The sequence below is a fragment of the Myiozetetes cayanensis genome, unplaced genomic scaffold, assembly GCF_022539395.1.
Source record: "Myiozetetes cayanensis isolate MyiCay16 unplaced genomic scaffold, myiCay2020 scf5-8, whole genome shotgun sequence".
Classification (NCBI taxonomy): Eukaryota; Metazoa; Chordata; class Aves; order Passeriformes; family Tyrannidae; genus Myiozetetes; species Myiozetetes cayanensis.
The window spans coordinates 86,031,074-86,055,781 of record NW_026087742.1 but is presented as its reverse complement, the minus strand read 5'-3'; the positions used below and the strand labels follow the sequence as shown (position 1 = coordinate 86,055,781).

The 24,708-nt window shown below is 43.6% G+C and overlaps 3 protein-coding genes across 5 annotated transcripts in view; 2 read left to right on the top strand and 1 right to left on the bottom strand.

The window, feature by feature from the left end:
• The window catches only part of EIF5B (eukaryotic translation initiation factor 5B), a 36,018-nt gene extending 35,475 nt beyond the window's left edge, over positions 1 to 543 (bottom strand). The window contains exon 1 of the mRNA XM_050331254.1: positions 447 to 543. Coding sequence (XP_050187211.1) covers positions 447 to 481 — 35 coding nt within the window. The 5' untranslated portion in view covers positions 482 to 543. The remainder of the gene's footprint in view (positions 1 to 446) is intronic.
• Positions 544 to 2,224: 1,681 nt separating this feature from the next.
• TXNDC9 (thioredoxin domain containing 9) lies at positions 2,225 to 11,095 on the top strand. 3 transcript variants are annotated; one of them, XM_050332260.1, is made up of 5 exons: positions 2,225 to 2,358; positions 3,910 to 4,126; positions 6,320 to 6,438; positions 7,861 to 8,115; positions 9,562 to 11,095. In XM_050332260.1, the coding sequence occupies exons 2-5, from the start codon at positions 3,938 to 3,940 to the stop codon at positions 9,677 to 9,679; spliced, it is 681 nt and encodes a 226-aa protein (XP_050188217.1). In that variant the 5' UTR covers positions 2,225 to 2,358; positions 3,910 to 3,937; the 3' UTR covers positions 9,680 to 11,095. The 3 variants fall into 3 exon arrangements, with proteins under 3 accessions (XP_050188217.1, XP_050188216.1, XP_050188218.1); XM_050332259.1 differs by having other exon boundaries at positions 2,278 to 2,362; XM_050332261.1 differs by lacking the exon at positions 2,225 to 2,358 and adding an exon at positions 3,119 to 3,138.
• Positions 11,096 to 11,245: 150 nt separating this feature from the next.
• LOC126648787 (lysozyme g-like) lies at positions 11,246 to 24,464 on the top strand. Its single transcript, XM_050332263.1, has 5 exons — positions 11,246 to 20,116; positions 20,931 to 21,020; positions 22,104 to 22,300; positions 22,531 to 22,669; positions 23,300 to 24,464. Exons 1-5 carry the CDS (start codon positions 20,074 to 20,076, stop codon positions 23,428 to 23,430), a joined length of 600 nt encoding a protein of 199 aa, XP_050188220.1. The 5' UTR covers positions 11,246 to 20,073; the 3' UTR covers positions 23,431 to 24,464.
• The last annotated feature ends 244 nt before the right edge of the window (positions 24,465 to 24,708 follow it).

The window sequence follows — 24,708 nt, the reverse complement described above, 5'->3', positions numbered from 1 at the left end:
TAGTGTCCAGGACGATATGCACATAACCACAGAGGCGATCCTCTTATCACCCAACCAGCAGAATATCCAACATCTGCATTTATTAAACGTGCAGGTATCCCTGTTACAGCACGAAGCACGTAGATATCACTGTCACAGCACGATCTATAGCACTGACGCCCGATAAGAGAGAAAAAATAATTAACAAATCCACACCTGAGGCACTGCAATTGCACTCAGCAGCTATTTTGCGGCTGGCAAATCGAGCCGCCTGCCCCTCACGGACAAACACCCGCACGGCCGGGCCGAGCCGGGCCTGGCGCGCCCCGCCTGCGACGAGGCCGCGAGCCCCGGCCGGGCCTGACGCCTGACTCAGCGCCGTGTGGGCCGTGTCACGCCGCCGCGGGCGGCCCGGGGCAGGGGTCCCTGGGGCGGGACAAGCCGGGGGGGATCCCCGCACCCCTCACCTCTCCTCGCTCCGGTTCTTCTGCTTCTTGCCCATGGCGGCGACACCGGCGCGCGGCCCCTCAGCGACACCCGCGCACCGCCCCGCGCATATGGCACTGCCGCGCGCCGCGCACGCGCCCGCCCCGCCCCGCCCCCGCCCGGCCACGCCGCCCGGCCTCCGCGCGCTGGCGCCCCCCGGCGGCCGGAGGGGGAACGGGCGGCGCTGCGGCGGCCGAGCGGCTCCGGGAACCCGCCCGCATCCCGGCGGTCCGGCCCTCGGGCAGCCCCCGTCCAACTGGCGCCCCGAATTCCTAGTTCTCATCCTGCCTCCCCAGGGGGCCCAGGGCTTGCTGGCAGGATTGTGGCCCATTTGTCCCCGAAACCTGACTGAACAGTCAAAATTAGCATGTTTGGAAAGGTTTTACCTGTAGGCAAATAGGACGGCTAGGTCAAAGTGTGGGAATGGAAAGGTTAAGGGGCAAGTTTTTAGGAAACAGGGCAGCAGGACAGTGACCAAGCGGTAGCTCAGGTGCAGCACATGCCCAGGACACCACACTGCTCCTCTGGGCACACAAGTAGTTTTCCCCGAGTCCTTCGAGGGCTCTACTGGTCCCTCATCCCCAGCACTAACACACGTTAGAGGTGAAGTGTAACCAAAACTCCACCACCTGACCCTGAGGTGACTGGCCTTCCACCTCACAGGGGGGCTGAGGAGGCAGCATCGTGTTTGCGGCAATGACCAAACTCAGCTCCAGGGATGGAAGATGTTCCATGGCATGGAAATTGGCTGCCGGGCAGCACTAAAAGCATGGTCATTAATTCCCTCCTTTCCCAGACTTTCTCAGTGTACCAAGCTTTCCCTCCAAGGAGCCTTGGGAGCAGACACGGTGCTGGGCAGGAGGCGGCTGACATCCACAGACAGCAAGGAAGCGAGGCAGCAAAGAGTGTACTGGAGCAGAGGGGCTCTCTGGTGCAACCCCACCTCCTCCTGGCAAGAGCAAAGCAAGGTGGAGCAGGAATCACAACGCTCACAGGGACCACAGCCATCAATCTGTGTACTTATTTAATAGGCTCTGAGAGCTGCAGGTGTTCTGTTGTCATCACAGTAACTCCTCGGGCGGACAGAGCAGGCCTCTTCACCTTTCAACCCGACGATTGCTTCGCTCCCTAAAACCCTGGCTTCTTATTCCTCCCTGCCTTTGAACAGCCGTAGCTCCTTATCAGTCTCTCCCACCCAGCAGACTGCAGATACGGCCGAGTTTTATCTTCCCCGCCGCACCTTGCCCGTCAGCCCACCTCGGCACCGAGGAGTCAGATTTCAAAGAAACCACGAAAAGCACAACACTTGAGTTGTTTTGAGAACACGCTTTTTGAGAACACGCTTTAATATCCCATTACTTAAGGGGACATCCTCTTCGGGGCTCGGCAGCACACGCCCAACCCGGGGTTCCCCGTGGGCTGGGTGCCGGGGCCGCAGCCCCGGGGGAATGTGTCGGCCCACCTCCCGGTACAGCATCCAGAACCTCCGGGAGCGCCGGGAAAAGAAAGAGGAGGCGGACTTGGAAGCTGCGCAACGCCCGGGCCGGCACACCCCCCGCGGTGTGAGGGGGAGGGCGGAGCCAACCTGGGGGCGGGGCCACCCGGGGCGGCGCGCGGGAGGAGGAGGAGGGGGGAAGGCCAATCAGCGCGTCGGGAGGGGTTCCGCGTGCGCGCCGCCCGGCCAATCGGCGCGCCGGGCGGCCAGCTCCGCGCGCGCCCCGCCCCGCCGCTGCCTCCTCTCGCGATAGCGCGCGGCCGGGGCGCGGCCGGCTGAGGGGAGCGGCCGTACCGGCGCAGGGTCCGGGCCCGGGCGGGGGGCGGCGGCGGCGGCGGCGGCGCCGGGTCCGGTGAGGCGAGTGGGGCGGCTTCCCGGGAGAGCCCGTCCGGAACTGGGTGGGTGCGTTGTCTTTTGTCTGTAGCGTTGTGTCCGTAGCGGCCCCGCGGAGGGGTGCGCGCTTGGCGCCTGCGCGGTGCTCCCGCCGTGTGCCGCCCCCTCGGCCGGGCCCCTTCCCGGCCCAGCTGCGGAACCGCGGCCCTGGCGGCGGTGCCGGACCCTCCGGCTGCGTAGGAAGATCCTGTTGGCACCCGAGATTCCCCTGGGGCGCCGGGAGCCCTCGGGCTGTCGTAGGTCCTGGCTGGGATTGGTCTTGCCTTTTCCTCCCTGTTGGGAGGACGAGTCTCCCTTCGCCCCACCTGAGCAGAGTTCCCTCCCTTCTCCTGGAGACCTGCTGGCCTCCGATCTGCGCCGGCAAGGTTCCTATTCCTTTTGGAAGTACAAGAAAGGGGGTTAGGGAACAGAGAGATTTCGAGGTTAGACTCTTTGGGAAGAGTGAGGGAAGGCGAGGTGCTGCGGGTCGGGGAGTGTGGCAGTGACACGAGTGGATGTGGCGGCAGGCTGGGCACTGCTGGTGCTGCAGTACGCTTGGAGTGCTGCCCTCGTGTTGGTACTTTGCCTGTCGCTACTTAAAGTGCTTTTCTTGCCTGTGTCTGCAACGTGTTTGTAGAGCCAAGGGCACTGGCTGCTTGGCTGCTTTGAAAGACAGCCAGGAGTACCCTGGAACCCAAACTCAGCGCGTCAGAACTGCGGTCTGCAGGTTGAGAATCTGAGCAGAGTGACACTGCACTGTCCCTGTTTCAAGACTGTCAGTCGCTACACTGACGGTTTTCTGCAGTGTAAGTTTATTGGTGAGAACAGCTGATTGTGTTGTCACATCTCATCGTGCACCCCAATAAGTATTTTGTGCCTTTTGATGTTTTTTAGGTGGGGAGAACTCCACAGAAAATGATTTGGGCTGTGTTTCTTCACACAGCAGTTGGTAGTGGCTCTTAAATCCTGTTGCGGGCTTGCCATAGGGTGGTGTTTGCAGTAGCAGTTTTCTGGTACTAATTAAAGCAGTGTACTGGCCTAAAGCATTTGCTCTTGAGCACCTCACCTTTGTTCTAGCTGAGGAGTGTTAATGCAGATTTAAATATGTTAATGTGCCTGAGGTGCTTAAAGTAATTGCATTTAAACTACTACCAGAAACTTACATACTAAGCATTGTTTAGATTTGTTCTGAGACATCTTATGTCTCCTATACCAGCAGCTTGGAGCTTTCCTACTGCATCTTCTTGTTTCAGAATATTTATTAAAGGTAGGTGCATCTGGCTCACCGCTTTGGAACTGGTGATTTTTTTCTTCTTTATATTGACAAGCAATTTCAGGCTCCTGTGCACTTTCACTATGTTGCTTTGGGGCTGAGAGAACAGGACTTGGCTTGTATCTTGGTTGCCTTCCATGTTCCTTGTGAAAGTATTTTCCAAAGAGGGTTGTAGTATAGAAAAGAACTCCTATCTTCAAACTACACAGTGCTTTGTTTCTCTAGGGTGTGAACTGCAAGAGAGATCAGGCTTTTAATTAAGTGTTTGCATAAATGTTAATTCTTTGTGTCACTATTTCCACAGCTCTGAAGAGATCACTTTCCATCTAAAGATGGCTGCCGATACCCCTGTTGACATACTTCAGAAAGTCCTGGAGAATGAAATCCTTCAGTCTACCAAGGTTGTGGAAGAACACCTCGATGCTGAAATACAGAAGCTGGACCAAATGGATGAGGATGAACTGGAACGCCTTAAACAGAGGAGACTTGAGGCACTAAAAAAGACGCAGCAGCAGAAACAAGTAATTCCTGTAGTACAGACTCTTGATGTGTAGCATGGGAAACTCTAGGGAAATGTGTATGTGAATTAGGTGTTTTGGGGTTGTTTTGCTGGTTTGGGGCTTTTTTGTTCTTCCTCACCTTTCCATGCAGGAAAGCAAATGTCTGTCTATGTGTACATGCTTTGTGTTTTTTAACAGGAGGAAGGACCTCTTGTTTACAATACGGATAGGAGAAAGACTTTTGTATAGAGATTTGAGTGTGTCCATTTTCACTGAACTTTACTATCTGGAAGCATGAGCCTTGTAGGCAACCTGTTCATAATCCTTTAGGCTTCTTTGTTTCTTTCTTCAGAAGCTTCCTTCTGAGGCTTCTGGATTTTTACTTATGGCATATAAGTGATGTATGCTGTTCTCTGAAGGTATTTTGTAGAAGGATGATACCGGATTTTTCCTTGTTCTAGGGTGGAATCGTTTGTCACACTCCTAACCCAGTGGGATGTTGTCTTTGTATGAACATTCATGTCTTCTTATGGGAAAGAAATTCTCCCTTGATCCCTGATACCTCATGTCAAATTGTGGTCTTTATGCTCCCTCAAAAGTCTCTTTGAACAGTAGTTCTCACCAAAATTTTGGTAACATATGGTGTGAGACCTGCATTGTAAACAGGGAAGCTGTGGTTTCTTAGCTTACTCCACCTGAGCAAACCTAACTAAAGAAATAGATTTTGATGGGGGAGAGGTGAGTGGGTTGAAAGGAGATGCTCTGCCTGTGATGGAATCCTTAAAAACTCATGCCAGGCGTTGAAACAGGAATGCAGTAAAATGGCATGGCATGGCATGGTTGAGATGCTGGAGGACAGGCAGCATTAGCAGCTTGGATTCTCTAAATGCAGAAGTAGAGAAAGTGGCACACTATTTGCTTGTTTTCAGAAGTTCAGTTTATGTTTGATTCTAGTGTTTTCCTTTTTCAGAAGTCATAACACTTGGATGTGAACATGTGATAGATCTCATGCAAAAACATTTCCATGTCGTTTGGTCTTAAGTCATTGTTCTCATACACTTTCAAATGCAAATGTGAAGTGGGATACTGCTCAGTAAAAGGAGTGTGCTGCCACACTATTCCAGAATAAAAGGAATTAATGCATACTCACATACTCATCATCATTTGCATCATGATGAGTTTTTCATATGCTCATACTTCTATGAATTTTTAATGTATACAATATTCAGGAAATTCTTTGCTCTATCCTAATTTAGCTTACAGGATATCTTGGTTCACTCAGAAGCCTTTTTATTTTTTTTTATCTTCACTCTGCTGAGACAAAATTGCAAGATCAAGAACAGTGATTTATCAAAATTTCCCTGCCCATTGGAAACTAAAGGGTTTTGTCAAATTTTGTTGTACTGTGCTACTTCTAATCACCTAGCTTAGTTTATACTTCTTTTAATACACTACAATTAACTTTTAGTAATGTAGAAGCTGGATTCTTTTCCTTAAGCGTATTTGTTGAAAATCTGGAAGATCAGCTTTTTGTAAACTGTATTTACACACTTAATCAGGCAGTTTTTGAAGTTACATATAAATTTTAGCTCGTGAAGTTCTGTTTCTCCATACATTTTAGGATTAGTGGTGCATATGTGTTTTCTGGATAGTTTTCTGTGAGCCTGGTTCATGTTAACATCCCTTCAGTGTATATTTGATAGATAAACATCGTCTATTGCAGATGATTTAGTAGGCTTTTTTTCACAGAGGAAAAACTTAGAAGAAATTTATTTAATACATGTAGTGACTCGATTAAGTTTTAGAGAAGAGTTGTGAAGTGTACGAAAACATTTCAGAGAGAGTAGCCCAACCTGTCAATTGGCACTTTTCAAATGCTGAGAATTTTTGTTACTGTATTCTTTGAACTAGTCTTGTCTTACTGAGAGGCTGCATTACAGAATTTTGTACAAGATTTGTATTTCCAAATAAGCAAGGTGGCCTTACTGCTCAACCACATATCTGCTGTTGAAAAAGAGGCCACCCCAAAACGAGGCCTAGTGGTATTTATGTATTTCCAAAATATAAGTGAAGCGCAGGATGTAATTTGTTTTCTCTGTTACTGTATGAAATGGTTTTTCACTGCAGGCTCTCTCTTTAGTTTTTCTAAAATCTGTAGAGCTTGCAGGACTAACAAACTCCATACTAATTATTTCCTTTTATGTTTTCCAAAAGGAATGGCTTTCAAAAGGACACGGAGAATACAGAGAAATCCCCAGTGAGAGAGACTTTTTCCAAGAAGTCAAAGAAAGTAAAAATGTTGTTTGCCATTTCTATAGAGATACAACGTTCAGGTATAATATATAAGCCATGCTGAAGAAACCTTTTGTGTAGAGGTGTCTACAAAAACAGATGCGTTCTTTTATTCTTTCAAATCCCTTAAATAAGTAGGCATTTTTAGAAGTATTCAAATTCTTTTATTACAAATCTCAATTTTCAAGACATTTGATTTTTTAAAAAAATGTATTTTTTCCATTACAGTTATTCTGAATACGACTTGACAACAATTATATAGTTTTATATATATGTGTAGTTATATAGTTGTTTAAAACATAAATGTATAACCTTATTACAGTATTTGAGAGACTGCTGTGTTTCATTATTGATTTAGTTTGAGGCAGCCAGGTCTGTAAGCACAGTGACCATAGCAGAGCAGCATTTCAGAAAGATGTCTTTGGTTATTCCAGATAGAAATATTCTGGGCAGATCTGGCAAACAAGAATAAAATACAACCAAACTCTTGTCTATGCATCTTGAGAATTTAACCTTTTAGTTTTAAAGGATTTCTGGATACAAATTGCAGCTGCTTTCCCTTTGTGACTGTGCCTTTGTGATTATGTCAGTTTCTTAGGGTACAAGACACCTAGATCTGAGAATATGTCCTGACTCAGAATAGGAACTGAAAATGAGATCTCCCACTTCCTTGGAAGAATTTCAGAAGGTCTGGCGTATAGGCTGTTCCTCATTGGGTCTCTTTCAATGTGTTCTGTTAAAATGCAGTTGGAAAGTAGAGTAGTTTATTGAAGGAGGAGCCAGTTGTCCTGCTTTTGGTTTGTTGGGGTTTTTTTCCCCCCAAAGGTGTTATGTTCTCTCTAGCTCACAGAATATAAACTGAAACAGCCTCAGTGTGAGAAATTGAAAGAGGTCGAGGCTGGATTATGCAGTGAGGTATCTGTGTCCCACATTCTCTAAGTTCAGTGTTTTAAGTTTCAGAAACACACAAAGTGGTTCTATCTGGCTAACATTTACTCAAAGAAGTTGAAAGCTGTCACTGCAAATAAAGTAGCTTAGAAACAGGTTTAGGTTCTTTGATTCTTATGTCTTGAACCAGAAGGGTCTGGTAGACTCAGACAGGACAAGGAACTTTAGAGGAAGTGCTTTGTGAAATGTAAAATTTCAGCAATAAATGCGATCCTCAGGAAACGAGAGAGAGGCTTTCAGGTCTATGTGGAAGTAATTAGGAAGAAATTAGAGAAATGGATGGTGTAATTGTGCACTAAAGGTGCTCCCGGCTGTTCCTCTGTTAGTCATTGAATCCAGCTACCTCTAAAACACAGTTTCTATTGAAACTAAATTCTTAATTAGAAAGGTCATGTCTGAGGTAGTAACATGATAGAACTAGCTCTTTACTGCTCCTTTTAAACTTTCTCTAAAATACGTGTTATTCACTGTATTCATTTTAATACTTTACATATTTTGGGTAATTTTTTCCACAGGTGCCAAATAATGGACAAGCATTTGACTGTATTGGCAAAAAAGCACATTGAGACAAAATTCTTGAAATTAAATGCTGAAAAATCTCCTTTCTTGTGCGAGAGACTGCGAATCAAAGTAATTCCCACTCTAGCACTAATAAAAGATGGAAAAACGCAAGACTACGTTGTGGGCTTTACTGATCTCGGTAACACTGATGACTTCACTACAGAAACCTTAGAATGGAGATTAGGCTGTGCAGACATAATTAATTACAGGTAATTAATTGTTTTGTGGTTGTTTTATTTTCAGATAAAGTGCAAGGAGAACATACTTGCAGACAGGAAAATCTGTGGAAGTTTTTAACTTTGATACAAGAGTTTATTCTGAATGCTCTCGCAAGGGAAAGAAGAGAATGTCTTGGGCAAAGTATTGAGCGTTGTGTTATGTTGTCCTTTTTGTATAGTAATAGAAATAAAGCCAGTTCTTGCCATGAGGTGTATGGAGTAGCTGTGCTGCTTTGATATGGCCTCAGAGTCATGTGTGTAATGTAATCCTCTCTAAATTGGCTGTAGATGCTTCTTGTTGCAGCTGCAACGCAGTAAAATCTGAGCATTTTCAATCCACCTCAGAGAAAACTCAGCAAGTCATCTTTAGTCCATATTACACACATGGATATGTTTGTTTTCCAATGAACAGTACAGAAAAGGAAAATAAGTCGACGAAGTGTAAAGAAATCATTTGAGTACCAGTACAATATAATCATAATAGATACCACATTAAAGACTACAGGACAGAAGGCAGTAGTAGATATGTCACCACGATAGCCTACCTTTACAGGAGAGTTATTTATCAAAATTTTCTGCTTTGCTTTCCAGTGTGGCTCAAATGTCATCTTTATCTTTTTAGATTAATTTTGGTCTTTTGTTTTTAATGTCTTTGGCACATTTTTAAACTTCTGAATTTAATCTGAATTTATTTAAATGTCTAGTGTCCAAATTTTGTCAAGAAGTATTGTTGTATCTTAAAGCCAAAGAAACTACTGTTCTGTTTGGCTTAGTAGCTGTTGAACTTCAGGTGAAATGACTGAAATTAAAATTTATAGCTCAGAACAAGTGGTAATTCCGAGTTCAGTAACGAGCAAATCAGCAAAGGAGTCAAAGACAGCTTGGATGTATATTCTAGACAACAACAGCCTTTTATGGGAAAAGTCTTTCACAGGATTTATACCAAACAACATTGAATTTGCTAAACGTGAATACCTTGTCTTATGGCATAATTCTGCTTCCTACTTGACCTTAGTGGTACTGTGTATTTGGTTTTGGCTCCTTGTGCTGTGGGGAAGTTGTTTCATTTTTTTTGTTCATTTTGCCAGACCCTGGGTTTGCAAAGTGAGCCATGTTTCCACACTGCTCTGAAAATAATGTCCTGCTCTCTGGAGCTCCTTGAAAGGGCATAGTCTTCCTCAGAGCCTAGAAATAGTTATTTGCTTTCAACCTGTGGGATAGCAGATGGTGAAAGGATAAACTGTATTTAGGACAAAAACGGTTCAGGTCAGTATGCTATGCTGGCAACATCACAGTGCTACTTAAAATGGCTTTAGGGAGTAGGTGTTGTGTTCTCTTACAGCGGTTTTCTTTCTGGGAAAACAGGTCATTAGAGGATACTGCTTATTGTCTGTATGAATATGTCTTTAATCAACTTGTCTTACCCTTTTCCTCTAGTGGAAACTTGATGGACCCACCTTTTCAAAGTCAAAAGAAATATGGAACAAGCTTTACAAAGCTGGATAAGAAGACCATCAGAGGAAAGATATATGATTCAGATTCTGATGATGACTAGAAGAGCCACTAAATATATTTGTAAATCATCTTTTGTTTATGCGTGATACATTTCTAAGAATGTTTTTTATAAAGCTTACTGCTTTTCATTACATCTGCACATAATTCTCATTTTTCTATACAGTTTTATACAACTGAGTCATAGCAGAAAAAAGCTTAAATATTTTTTTTCCTCTTTTGGAAGTCATTTGTAATTCAGAAATCTTAGTCCTTCTAACTAAATGACATGGCAAATGATGAATTTTGGTTTTATTAAGTATAAGTTTATGAAACGTTTTGAAGTAACTTAGAAACAGCTGTACGAAGTCAGACCAAAGGTCCCTCTGGCCCAGCATCCAGTCTCAGTGGCTAAAAGCAGATGCACAAGGAGGAGTGAAAACAGGGTGAGCAGATAGCAATGCTTCCCCACAATCTGTGGCTTGGGAAACTCTGTATCTGAGAGCATTTGCTGGTTAAAATAATGGAAGAAAGATCTCTTTAAAACCTCATAGTATCCAGGTATCCACCTCATGTGGCAAGGAGGCCACAGTTTAACCGTGTTGTGTGAGGAACTAATTCCTGTTGATTTTGTTAAATCTGATGATTACAGGAGTTTCTTTCTGTTTTTTCTTTATTAAAAGAGGTAACAGACACTTTAAAAAAATTATTTTTCTCCATCAGTTCCTCTTCCAGTTTTTTATAATTTATTCTTACTTATATTATCAGTAAAACCCAACAAAATTATTAGTAAATAAATTGTGCATTTTAACAAATGATTGCTTATCTTATGGTGCCATATCATGACATTAAATAAATTCTAACTGCATCACGCTATAAGTTGTAAAAACAGTCATAACTTCTGTGAATTCTGAAACAGATGGCCAGGAGAAATGCCTTTGTACCATCTATGTCACGACACTGCATGTCAGAGCTGATACAGCGGGTAAGAGCACATAGCAACAAGCATATTGAAAACTGCCTTGTTGATGGGTTTGTATAATTCTGTGGTTGTGAATGTGTGGATTTTATAGGAGATGCTTTGTACAAGATTGTAGAATAGAGAAAAGTATTTGGGAGAAACCTTGATCGTTAAGTTTAGATACAGCACCGCATACTGTGTACTGTTCTTCAGTATTGGGCAGAATTTTCAAGGGATATCTTCCTTGGGCACAATGTAAAATTTCTGACTAGGTGAAGAGTTGATGAGTTTTCTTTTTGTTTTCAAAAAAATAATTTGCTTTGTGCTGAAGGACCCTTTTTGAGGTGGTATTTGAATCCTTTTGGTCCAAAAAGCAGTGAAGTGGGTCTAGTCAGTCTTGCTGCCTTGTAGTGGAGAACACTTGTGATTGGGCCAGCCCAGCAATATATCTCTTTAAGTTTAAAAAATTATATTTTATTTCTGTTCATGTACATTGAAATAAAATTATTTTAATTCTAATGTTGACTACTGCATCCTTTCAAAGAAGGAACTCTAGGTGCTGTGGGTTAATTTTCTTTTAATAGAGTCCATCAGAAAGTTTTATGAGCTCTTTCTAGATTTCTAGTGAACTACTTATAGTTCTGTCTTAACACTACAAGATCACTGAGAAGGCAAGAAGGCAGTCAGCTTAAGATGTACACAGCTGCCTCTTCATCCAGGAGAAGTATAAAGTAGACTTCCTTCGAGTTGATACCCTTTTTAATGCACAAACTCTCCAAATGCATTAGAAAGCACTCCTTTTTCTTTTGTTCTTCATCCAATTGCATGAAATTGAGGAAACCAGTGTTCCAACAGTATCTTTATAAGTGCCTTAGCAGGACTCCTCTCTGAGTCTAATAATGTTGAATAGGCCATGGAAATATAAAATCATGTCTAATGCAGTTGCGTGCTGTGTGGAAACGTGGGCTTGTCAGGATTCCAGCATGGTGCGTTGTTGGAGGTTACTCAGTTCCACATGTGAAGAGCCTCATTACAAACTCAACACAAATCCTACTCAGAGTCTGTGGTTTCCTGTCACTTTAAGCTGATGATTTCTTTTTTTCTAGGTTAATCTTCCTTCATTCTTCCTGGGAGCTCTTTCTTCATCGGGCTTGTAACATGAGCACACGTACTCCAGTGCTGATACAAGGAGTTTGCAGGAATGTGTGCTTTGGGTAGAATCATAGAATCGTGGTCTGGCCTGAGTTGGAAGAGACCTTAAAAATCATCTAGTTCCAACCCCCTTGCCGTGGACAGGGACACTCTTGCCATGGGTGAAGAGGGAAATTGAGACTGTTTGTAATAATAAGTTTAACTTTATTTTGAAGTAGCAGTCTTATAGATCTCTTCCTTCATATCTTCCTTCAGTTCTTTCATGTCTTGAATGAACACTAAAACTGTTACTGAACAGTCCTCTTGGTAACATTTCCATTCCACATATTACTTTGATATGAACAATCTAAACCCAAAAATGTTGTTTTTGCAGAAACCTATAAGTTCTTCAAGAAATGGGAAATTGGTCTAGTGTGAATACTGAGGAACAAATTCTTCTGTTGTGGAGTTCAATGATTTTGCAGTGCCTTTGATTTAATGAATTGTCCATGATAATAAAACCCGGGACAGCCAAGCTAGAGGTGTCACAATACAGAGAACACCAGCTGAAACAAATGCCAGCTGTTCAGACTTGAAAAGCAGAAAGATTAACTTCGTTAGCAGCGATCTAGTGGCCACCTGTCTAATAAATGAGGTGATGATGGTGATACTCAACATCCAGAAAGGGCTCATGTTGCACATGGTTAATTGCTTGTGGTAGATAGGTGAATATATGAGAACATGACTGACTACGGTTCCTGAGTCCAGGCTAATCACAAAATGGTACCTGGTGTGGCACATGTTAGCAATGAAAGGCTCTTTGACAGCAAAGAGATGAGAAATGTTCACATCTAGCTTGGAAGTGAGGGGCCTTACGCCCAAACTCAGCATGTCACTTCAGTAATGATTAGTGCTTCAGTCTGGGCTGGGTGCTTGCATGAAGTGAACATCGAAGAAATGCATGAAGGCAGTAATAACCAAACAGGACCTGGTTTGTTCAGCTCTTAATGCTGGATTGTTTGGACTTCACTGGACACTTTGATTGCTGATTGATCTTGTGTTTCCCTTGTGATGGTCTGCTCAAGAAATCCACCCAGAAATTAAGTGCTGAGTTGAGCTTTGGGATTTGGAAAGAATGAAGAAGTCTAGTCCCAGACAGAGAGAAGACAAGAAACAAACTCTGTAGAAGGGGACAACAGCACAGCTGCTCTCAGACCTCGTTAGCAGGCTGGATCACTTGCAAATGTCATAGGGAGTCATTGTGTCATGAGTGTCATTGAGGGAGGCCAACTCAAAAGATGAATTGATGCCTTCTAGTCCTGTGTTCCAAGTAACCCCCATTGTGCTATTTACCATCTGGAAATTCTAAAAGGAAAACTTTTCTACGTAATTTTCTGTAGCAAATTTAGGCTTTGAACAGTACAGTTTCTAAAATAAGCCCTTTGTCTTCCATGTAAGAGCAAAGCTGGTGTCTTCAACTCAGTGTGAGGAATGCTATAATTTCATCTCCCATATTCACACACAAACAAGCACAAGCTGATGCAGAAATAAGATGGCTTTTGTACTCATTGCATATACAATAGCTGGGTATTTCAGGTTTTGAAAGGAAAATTCTTTCAGTAGTGGGTTGATCTGTCTGTTTGTTTAGAACAGCTGTATACAACTGTTTGAGAGTGAGAGTCACGCTCTGGAGTTGAAGAAAAGCCTCTCTAGGAATTGGAAGTAGAGGGTACTTGATGTTACAGTAAAATATTTTAGAATGTTCTGAGGGGAATATTGCCCCTGAGCCCCCTTTAAAGGATAAATAGAGGTTCCACCACATTTGCCAAGAAAAGGTCTACTCTGAACTTTTGTTCTTGGATCATGCTTTGGAGCCTTCAGCAATAAGCCTGTCCGGTATGATTGTGGTGATCCAAGACAGTGCAGCCTGGCAGCTGCTCCTTGTTACCTGTCCCCCTGCAGAGCACCATTCTGTATCCTGTGCTACAAAAGGGAACTTATGCTCATACCTTCTTCATCAATTTAAAGGTATCACATCAAACTGGCTGAAGTAGTACATAAGACCCCAAAGCCTCACCCAAAAAACTCTTGTTCAAACTTGGTGAATTAATTTTAAGTGCATGTGCACTGAGAGAGATTTGATGCTTGTGGATGGAAAGGAAGTAGTTAAGAAAACGTGCTTTTAGAAATCCTATGAGGTGCATGTTGTAAAGCTACATTTTTTTGGATCAGTTATTACAGCCCTGGTTTAAGCTGCCTAAAATAAACCACAACTGATCCAGTAGCCACATAGCTCAGTGTTGAATCTGTTAATATATTTTGCCTTTCTGAGCACCACCTGTTCAAGTGTCACCTGCCTGGTGGTATGGTTTCAACATTTAACTCCTATAAAAAAACGTTTAAAAATTAACTTACATGCATCACAAACCACACAATCTCCAGTAATGATTGGCTTTTCTCTAGATGACATTGCATGAAAATCAGGTGATTGTAATACACAAAACGACATTAATTGCCTTCCTGATCTACTTCCTCCTTGCTAATTATTTCTTTTGTTAGTGTGCTGCCCTAGAAAAAAATCTGAAATTGCTTCCTGTTTGGTGTCTAAAATGTTGACAGTCATCAATGCTTTGAATCATTAATTCCAGGCACACAGAAATGCTCTTAATAGTTATAGAATCACAGAACAGTTTGTGTTAAAAGGAACCTTAAACATCACCTGGTTCAAACCCCCCTGCCATGGACAGGGACACCTTTCACTAGAAGAGGTTGCTCAAAGCTCCATCCAGTCTGGCCTTGAACACTTCTAGAGCAACCAACTTCTCTGGGCAACCAAAATCCAAACTTATTCTCTTTCAGTAGTACCCCTTGTCCTATCACTACATGCCCTTGCACAGGGTCCTTCCCCAGCTCAGTTGTTGGCCTCCTTCAGGTACTGGAAGGTGCTGTAAGCTCTCCCTGGAGCCTTCTCTTCTCCAAGCTGAACAGTCCCAACTCTCTCAGCCTATCTTTGTATGACAGGTGCTCCAGCCCTCTGATCAACTTAGTGGCTCTTCTTTGGACTCACTCTAGCAGGTCCACATCCTTCTTACGTTGGGGGTCCAGAGCTGGATGCAGTATTCCAGGTTGGATCTCATGAGACCGTAGTGGAGGGGGAGAATCACCTCCCTCGACCTGCTGGTCACAGTCCTTTTTTATGCAGCCCAGGACACAGTTGGCTTTCTGGGCAGTTACAAAGTGCACGTTGCTGGCTCTTGTTGAGCTTCTCGTCAACCAACACCCCCAAGTCCCTTTCCTCAATCCATTCATCCACCAGACTGTGGATGTGCTTGGGATTGCCCCTGACCTACATGCAGGATCCTGGCTCAAACTCCAAAGGACTTGCTTTAGGTGGTAGATCTGTATTTAAGCTGGATGCCTCGTAACATCCAATCCAGTGTCCCCTTTGCCAGAACACCTTTGCTACAGTAAAATTCAAAATCTCACTTTAAGAGAGCAGAAGGAAAACACTTTTTCCTCCCTCATAAATATTGTGGCTAAACAGAGGCAGAGTGGAATGTTATTTCAATGCTCATCTGCATTCTTCAGAAAAGCAAGATAAAGGAAGAGACTGGGGCCCTCAGCACCTGTTCTTTTCTGAACACAGTGAAAACTGAGAGCCTTCTGTCTTACAAGTTTGAAGATATGTATTTTGCTATTTAAAAGATATGTAAATGTGGCACTTAGGGACATGGTTTAGGGCTGGATTTGGCAGTGCTGGGTTGGGCTAGATGATCTTTTCCAACCTAAATGATTCTATGATTACTTCCAGGTATATTAGAGGTAGAAAAGAAACACTATAGAAATGTAATTATTAAACTGAGTGTGTCTCTTTAAAAAGATGGGGAGGACAGCTCTGGAGGGATTGTCTGAGACGATGCTACAGATGGATGCATTTTTAACTGGTCAGTTAGTGGTAGACATCCAACGTGCGTCAGCAGTGATGGGCAGCTTCCCTATAAAGCAGTTATAAAGTCTGTGAATACCTGAGTGTTACCTATAATTACACCCAAGACAAAAGGAACAACCTGAGAAATGCATCTGCCTGTCAATGTTATGAAACCGGTTGAAACTCAACAGAGACAATAATTAATGTGGTATTGTTCCAGGTAATTTTACATAGTATTCTCACCACCCAGTGACATGTGATGCTGTAACCTGCAACATGAAGGAGAATAATATATGCAATATATAATGCTATTTAAAAAATGGTGGTCCATTTCGATCACATTTCCATTAAGTGGAATGAAAAAACTTCACCTCGCATGAGGGTATAAAAAAAAAACCAATGTCAAAATCTGTGAGTAGGAAAGAACTGATGGCATTGAACCTTGGTGTGCTTTAGATCTCAGGTGTTCTCCCTTCCAGTTTATGTAAAACAAGTGGAAAATGCTATTTTGTCAGGTAACATTTTTTTTTGTCCACTCTGTTCTGTCTCTAACTCAATGTAACAGTGTCAGTGACAGACCATGGAGAAACCATGTCAGTGGTCACTGACTGCAACTTATTGCCAGGATGCCCCTGTGAATATCAGGAAGCTTTCCTGCTTCTTGAATTTAAGATGCAGATACCATTTGAGAAGTGAACACCTCCTCTTTCCTTAACTTTCCACCTCCTCCCTCCCAGTCACTTGCTGTGCTGACCAAAATCCAGGACAAAGAGAATATGTATCAGTACTGTACTCTTGATGTGATTTTCTGAATTAAATCTGTCATGAAAATGAAAAATTGTTCTGTACTAGTGACAGATGCAGCCTACTCTTAACTTAAATGGTTCACCTGAATTCGATGCTCTGGGTTTACAGCCCCACAGGAGAAGACGGTGTTTTCTAACATCACGCAGCTCTCATTACGTGGTAGTGCCAGGGGCAAACGCACTGGCCTGCTCCATTCAGTGTATGTGAGCACCACTGTGTTTCCACAGAGGCTGCCTGCTTTGGGCTTTTACTCTGTAAGGCAATCAGCAAATTTTGTGAGGATAAGGAGGTTTTTAGCGAGAAAAAGTCCAATTTATAGCGCTACTGAGAAAATATCCTCTTATTTGGGCTTACACTGGAAATCATGTGAATACAAGGAATCTGTCCCAGGGACCTAAGAGCTTACAGTAGCACAGATAAAAATAATTGCACTTAAAATATAGCAGTCATTCAATAAGTGTATAAAGAGCAATGCAATGCAGAGGAGGCATTAAGAATTCATGTGACTACTGTGAAATGTAGAAAATATGTGGTTACATGGTTAATAAATGAAAAATACATAGCAAAACCAAACAGTATTTAAATTCAAAACTTTATCTTAAGGACTGTCAGCAAGTGACCAACACATTAGGAAAGAAATCTTACCAATGGTCAGAGGCTACTTCTCAAAAAAAGGTCCCATGTCATCGGCATGAACACAGGTTCAGTGACAGAGAAACGCTAGTTTATTGTCGCTAACATGATGCTGATTTTATAAAATGTAACTGGATATTAATACTAAATTACTATAATATATTTGAGAGAATACATCTCTTTCTAATATAAATTGCTGTGTTCTGTAGAAGGTAAATGAATACATCTACTCGGTTTGTTGCCATCAAGCTGTGCACTATTAACTTTCCCCAGATCATTTCTTCTGTCTTTTTTTCCCCTCCAGAATTTCTTCAGTCACTATTTCCTTTTGAAAATATTAAAGCCACACTGTACATGTGATGTTTATTTTCTACCTGTTAAACCTCTACTGTCTGAAGTGTTAAACCCCAGTAAAAGAATTAAGTGATAATCTACTCTGAGATACCACAATAAGATACCAGGTTCATACATAGAAAATGATTGCCTAGCATTGTTGTAATCTTGGGAAGATGTCATTATGAGTTCTATACTTAAGACTCAACTCATTCCAACCCTCCTGGAACAACAGGATTAAGTTCTCCAGTGAAGGTTCCCTCTTTCATACTATCTCAGTATTTAAGTTATGATACTTGTGTTTACTGATTTTTAAGGTGACAAGACCCACTTGATCATCTCCTGTGTTTTACTGACTAATAGCCATCACTTGATTTTGAAACCAGTAATTAGTGTCTGACCAAAACAGTGTTTCCTACCTGCCACATCTCAAGCCCAAAAGAGCAATTGGGAATAGATGGATTTGTGATTTATTAAATAATGAACAGAAAGCTACTGGAAAAAAAATTTGCCTTCCTAACCCCCACATATGCTGGGCAGAGTCTTGGGAAGAGAAAAATGTGGCAAAGGGGACAGGATTGAAGGGCACTGGCCTCCCAGACCATCTTTCCTTCTCAAAGTGACTCAGATGTTTTAGATATGTGAAAAGTCTTTTGGTCACAAGGTACAAGTCTTTCAGAGACCCTCTGTGTGTCCCCGCTAGCTTCAGCTGCTGAGAGGCTAGTTTCCTTCCTCCTAATTTCAGCTGCAGCATCCTGCCTCCCTAAATCTGAAAGTCAAACCCTGCCTCTGTCCTCAAAGTATTCAAGTTCCCATCCTGAATTAGGTTTGCTGTAAGCAATGAAGCAGTGAGATGTTTCTCTTTAATTACCCTTTTAAAAATTCATACGAAAGCAGAATTCTTAATTAAAAGCTTGACAACCTGAAATCGTTGAGGAAGTGAGACAAAAAAATCCTTCCAGAAATGTTCCCAGACTAACTCAGACACAAAGCAAGGAGAGCACTAGACAGGGATCTGATTTTTGCCCAGCCTCTGCCACTGATTCACTGCAATCCTTTCTGCAAGTCATTTATTGTGCAGCAATGTGCGTATTGATGGAGAAAAAACAGTATTTATTTCCTCTCACAGAGCTGTCCTGAGTCTAACAACTACTTGTGCAAATCTCTGGATGAAACAAATCGTAAGAGTTCTAAGCTCTTAATATGTATTACTTATTGTGCTTTAAAACAGTCATCACACTAGGTAGGAATTAACATTCCAAAGCCCATAGGGTGGATACCTCTTCCTACATGTATATATAAAAGTCATCAAGTGACCTGCCTCAGAGGAAGGCTGACTGAATACAGGTGAGTCTGAATTCACTCTTAGAACATTTATTTAGAACCAGAAGCTTTTATTTTGTTTTGGTTTAGCATTTTGTTTTGATTTAGCATTTTGTTTTGATTTAGCATTTTGTCAATATTGTGATTGCTATGCTGTTTCTACCTCAGGCCTGTGAGGTTTTTGTGATGGGAGGGGAAAAAATGGCTGGTAACTTAAAGCTTTATAACTGGCAATTTCCTACATGTGGAAAGAGCTACAGCCTGTAGCTTTTGCTGCAGACCCATATGGATGTGCCACTGAATTTATAGATATTGGGTCAAGCTATATTGATCCGGGCTTGTAAGTACTCAGTGTCAGAGGTCAAACTGAGCTCCTGCATGTGCACAGCTCCCTCCATCTGTGAACATTTTGCCTGAACAGGCTCACTCACTTATTGGAGTCTATCCAATGACACTGGTGGACTATTTGTGTTTCTGCATCTGTGCAGTCTGGTTTGCAGTAGAAATGCAGTCTAGAGAAAAGGTCACACATGATTAAAATCAATAATGTATTTTCAAGTGTTAACAGCATTAGTGATGACTGCCTACAAGACTCATGGTGTGTTTTTTATTTGAAATCTTCTTGGGGAAAAAAAGTATCTGTAAGCCATAAATGCTGCTCTGTTTAAATGTGTTCACCTGCAAGGCAAGCACAGTCAATGTTTTTTGAATTTGATAGGTATTATCTGATGACATTTTGGAATTTTACTAATAAGCACAACAGATGCATTTATTAATAAAGTGATTATCTGCTATTATTGCCCAGAGAAGTATTATTTCACCAAATAAATCTTGGAGTTGCCTTGCATGCTCTTAGCAGAGAATTAAGGGTCATATTGCTAGATTTTTGAAGACAAGTTTTCCCAAAAGCCAAAAAAAATCCTTTTTGAACAGGAAGCAGTGGATATGTGCACTTTGTAGCACGTTAGACTTCAAACACCTATAAAATTAAAGCAAAGACAGCGTACATTGTCACTGTAAAGACACGGTACGTGTGTTCAGGAGGGGCCATGTGAGCAAGCAGTGAGAACTGAAAGGGGCTAAAAAGCTCCCTGCTGGCCCAGGCTGCCAACAGGGACCTCCCTGATCCCAAGCTCCTCAAGGGGAGAGTGTCCTGCAGAGAAGGTACCTCTGGTCCTCAACCCCTCTTCAGCAAATGCCATCCGTGTCTGGTGCCTCAGGGTGGGAGCTTTTGGCACCCCAACTTTGCTACAGTGCTGTCGAAGATCAGCAGTGATTTCTTCACGTTTTGCAAACTGCTGTGTTTCCAGGTCTCCTGGGACAGCTGAGGAGAGCCATCGCCATGATCCCCGCACTGCTCTTGCTGGGCCTTTCGGCCCTTGTCGGTAAGATGGGTTTGGGTTGCTGTCAAAAGCACACTGGGAATTGTTTGCAGAAGGACCACAGAGAGGAGGTGTGCAGACAGGCTTGAGGTTCCCTTTCTGCCTTTCCCTGTAAACCCTGTGTGGCTGAAGGTCCTCAGCTGCTGTATGAGGCTGCCCATACATGTCTTTTAAACCAGCACATCTGGAGCATGGGATTGAAACCAAAAGGGAGTCACAGACATAGCTCCTCTTGATTTTTCCAGCTTATCCAATCTCTCTGCCTGCTCAGAAATAGTCTCACAAATGTGGCAAGTTGTTTGATGGAGGCTATTTGTTCCTTAGTCACTGAGGAAATGGGGCAATTTTCACAGCCTGAGGCAAGCATTCTCCTGAATTAATTCCTCACAAGGTTATGGAGGGACATAGGAGACACTCCCAGTCAGGATGCTCAGGTGCCTCCAGCCATCATCTGAGGGGTCCTGGACACTGTGGGGTATTGAATGGGAAGAGCCCTCTGAAATAAATGCAGAGACTGTGGTTCTTCACTCCCACACCAGCCTTTAGACCTGACGGGCAGGCACATATTCATCTAAATTTTCATTAGATCCACTTACTTCAACATATTCAGTTAGAAAAAACCAATTTCTGTTCCCTGCTTTCTTTGATAGCATTTCTGATGGAGAGCAATGGCAACTGTACAAGCAGGGCCAACAAAAGGGGGTGTGGGTTGCAGGTCTGGGTGATTCCCTCATGCTCAACTTGTATGCACTTGCAGCACTGGTACAATACTGCTCCGAGATCTTATGTGTTCAAACACCTCCGTTTAATATTTCAGCTCCATCCATGAGTTACAGTTGCTATGGTGATATAAGTGCTCTTCAAGCCCCCACGATGTCCTGCACAACTGTAAGAGCCCCAGATTGTGGTAGGTATCATTCATTGCTTGATTTGTCAACCTGTTTCTACCTGACAGAGAGATGCTTTACTTACTGTTGTTGCCAAATTAAATGTGGTGCAGCTATTCAATTAACCAAAAGGGAGAAAGTGACACTTCCTCTCCTAAAATGGTGGATGCTGTGAAGCCTCCAGATCTGATGGGAAGTGGAAGGACAAATCCCAGGTCCTACAGTCAGAATATTCAGCCTCAGAGTAAAGGGAAATAGTACCACCCCTTTTCAGTTAGACGGCTTCTTCATCAGCCAGGACTTTGGCATCAGCATCCTCACAAAACCCCAGGGCCTGTGTGCTGGAAGGCGAAGTTGTGCAGAGCCAGGTTTGGGTGCTGGCATGTTGGCTGAGCTGACCAGTGGTGACCTGCCAGAGACACATTTTACAGGGTGAAGGTCCCAAGGATGTAGCCATCCTACCTCTGGATGACTAGTTTTTGGTAACTCCTTCACATTTCTCTTGTTCTTTCCTTGTGTTACCGCCCCGTGCATTGCACAGCTGACTGTGTCAGGTTCACACCGCTGATATCTCCAGGAATTTGGCCACATATCTCAGATGTGGGCTCTTTCAGGGCAGACACCTTGACTGCCAGTGTCCAAGCATGGATCTGAACACACCTGCTTCTTTCCAGACTGTTCCAAAATTGCTTTAAAAAAAACACCTTTAGAAAACCCACCTTTCTATAGATAGAACACAGCTGTTACTGCAGTTTGTCTGATCAGTAGTAATGCATATCTATTTTTTCGAATCCATTTTGAAATTTCACTCTTCTGACTCCAGAGCCACATTTCCAGTGGAACAGCAGAAGAACAGGACCGTGAACGTGCGGTCCCATTTCCTAAGAATCCTTCCTCTTTCCCTTGGGTACTGGCACAGCAGCTTCCCAGCTACGGTCAGAGCCAATATATTGGTCTGTGCTTGTTCCTCAAGCTCCACTGCCCAGTTCGGTGTAGATACAATTTCTTCAGAATTTGAGTTACTTCTTTGATACAGCTGCTCGAGGGGAAGGCAAGGGTTTTGGACAGGGATGTGTGTAAGTCTGCCTTTTCCCACGCTGCAGGATATGCCATGATACGGAGGACTGCTGAGGCAGACCTCGTGCGCCTGAGGAGATATGAGGTCCCAATTAGAAGAGTAGCCCGAAACCTGTGCTTGGACCCAGCTCTCATTGGTGCCATCATGTCCCAGGAGAGCCGTGTGGGCCTGCTCCTGAACAACGGCTGGGACCAGGGACGGCAGAAGTACGGCTTGATGCAGGTACCTCAGCATGATGAGAAACAGCACAGTAATTTAGAGCATATCCCAGCTCCCTACCTTACCAAATGACTGTTCTGTATTCAAAATGGCACTAAAATCAAAGGTTGTGCTTAAGTGTCCGGAATAAGGTCACTTCAATGAGTTGCAGCCTGAGAGTCCAATGAAGAGAAAGAAGCTATAGCAGGGGTTGCATTCTGAGGGAAACCCATTTTCTTGCTTGTCTTTTCTAGATCAGCAGGCAGCTACAGCAGCCTTATGCACTGTGGGATAGTGAAGAACACATAAATCAGTGCTCAAATATCCTGGTTCTTTCAATTAATGAAGTACGTGCAAGACATCCTACCTGGACCTGGGATCGGCAGCTGAGAGGTACACCATGGGCTGTATACTAGAAAGGGATACACTGGGAGTATTGTGCACTTCTCGGTTTCACTTTTAAAGGAAAGAGAGTATCAGTCTGGGAGATTTTACAGCATGTCTTACAATAAAAAACCCCAACCTAACCCAGTTTTCTAAATCTAAAGAGGCAGTTCCAAACTGGCAGATAAGCAATGTGAAATAGCTGAATAACTAAACATAAGCCACTGGGGAAACTGAGGCACCACAAGACAATGAACTTATCATGGCAGGGTGTTGTGTCCGGGAATCTTGGGATCCAGCTTTCCTTATAGTCCATGTTATCTTCATGGTGGTTTGTTCACTCTATGCTACAATTTTCTCTCCCATCCTTGCTCTGATACTGCCTTTTTAGATTACACCCTTTTCTGGGAACAGTATGCTGTTTCCACCTGCATTTGGAGAGAGTCATGGGTTCCTTCATTATAGCAATAAAGATTTTACAAAACCAGACACTTTTCAACAACAATGCACAGTTAGCATTTTACCAAGTAGTTGTGTATGTTTGGTGAGATTCATGGGCCTTTCAGCTAGAAATTTTTACTCTTAAAACTCTATTTCTTATGTACAAGCCCAAAACAACTCCTTCTTAACTCTTTCCAGGGGGAATCTGCACCTACCATTCAAGAATGGGCAATCTCCCGGTCTACGAGGAAGACCCATGCAGCAGAGACAACAACTACGTCAACAGCGTGATTAGGCGAGCTCAGTACTTCAAGAGAAACGGGTTCTAACTCATGAACCCGCCCCACCACCGAGCCTCTCCTCTGCACAGACTAGCCCAGTAGCGATCACAGTACCCAGAGCAGGTCTTCTGGCAGGACCGATGCTGGGAGCATTGCCAACAGCACCTTGCTCGCTCCAGCAAACCCCAGCTCCCCGCTCACCGATGGGCGAGCTCAGCACTGCCTTCCAGGGGACCCACAGGGATGAGATACCACAAGCTTGGGGCCTTTGAGAGGCAGATGGGGACAGACCAGCGGTGTTTAAATTTTGAGTGAGGAATGTGACTCTTCCTGTTTGGAGCTGAACCCAGGGCTGTTCATGCATCCCCCAGATGCGAGCACACAAGCAGCTCTCCCTGGACATCAGCTGTGCTCTTCCCATCATCTCCATCCACCTCCTTCCCTCTCCATGGCCAATACAGCGGATGAGGTTCCTGAGCTAAAGTTTTCCTTCCCCTTGATGCTGCTGGCTAAGGGGCAGTGAAGAGACTTCTCACCAAGCCTTTGGTCTCTGCAGTAGCTGAGTATTCCTGTGGCCAGCCTTGAGGGGGGCAATGCTAAACACTACTTGGTTAGTCTACCAAGTCTTGGAGTCCATGGCCATGGTGGGGATGGGGACCTCCTCAGGGTGAAAAGCAGCCTCACACAGGGGAAATCCTCTATATGGAAAGTACTGCAAGTGCCATAGCAGGCGTGCAAAACACCTTTCCATTAGAGACCAGCCCTCAGTAGGAGTCAGCCCCGTATGTACCCACCCCAGGAGCTGTATCACAGCAACAGTGTTGGTAAAAAAACCCATAACCTTTCCTGATTTAACTTCGGCACCCTTATGCTGGGTTTCCCCCAAATTTAAAAGCATTTCAGCATCCATCCCTCTGCCAGGAATCCCAACTTCTAATAAGAGTGAATTAGCTCTGGGTTTATAAGGTCTGTTTGAAAGTGGTCTTCAATGTGGATGGGTCTCTGGCTGCCAATTTATGTTTAATTAGAATAATACTGAGACTAACAATAAGAGAGAAAATAAAGACAAATGTTAACTTCCAGTGTTGGGTTTTTTCAATTTCATGGGGCTCAATGGGTAACAACCTACAACTTGAGTAAATAACCCAGTTTGGTACTCTTGGAATGGGTCTAGAACTTAATCTGAGAACAGGGAGAGGAAAATGCTGCTAGAGATTGGATAGATGAGAAGAGCTGGGCCTGAGCCCGGACACTGACCCAAACCTGTGAACAAGGGAATAAGGACATTCACATTTAGCCTTTTGAATTACCATTTTGAAGGTGTCA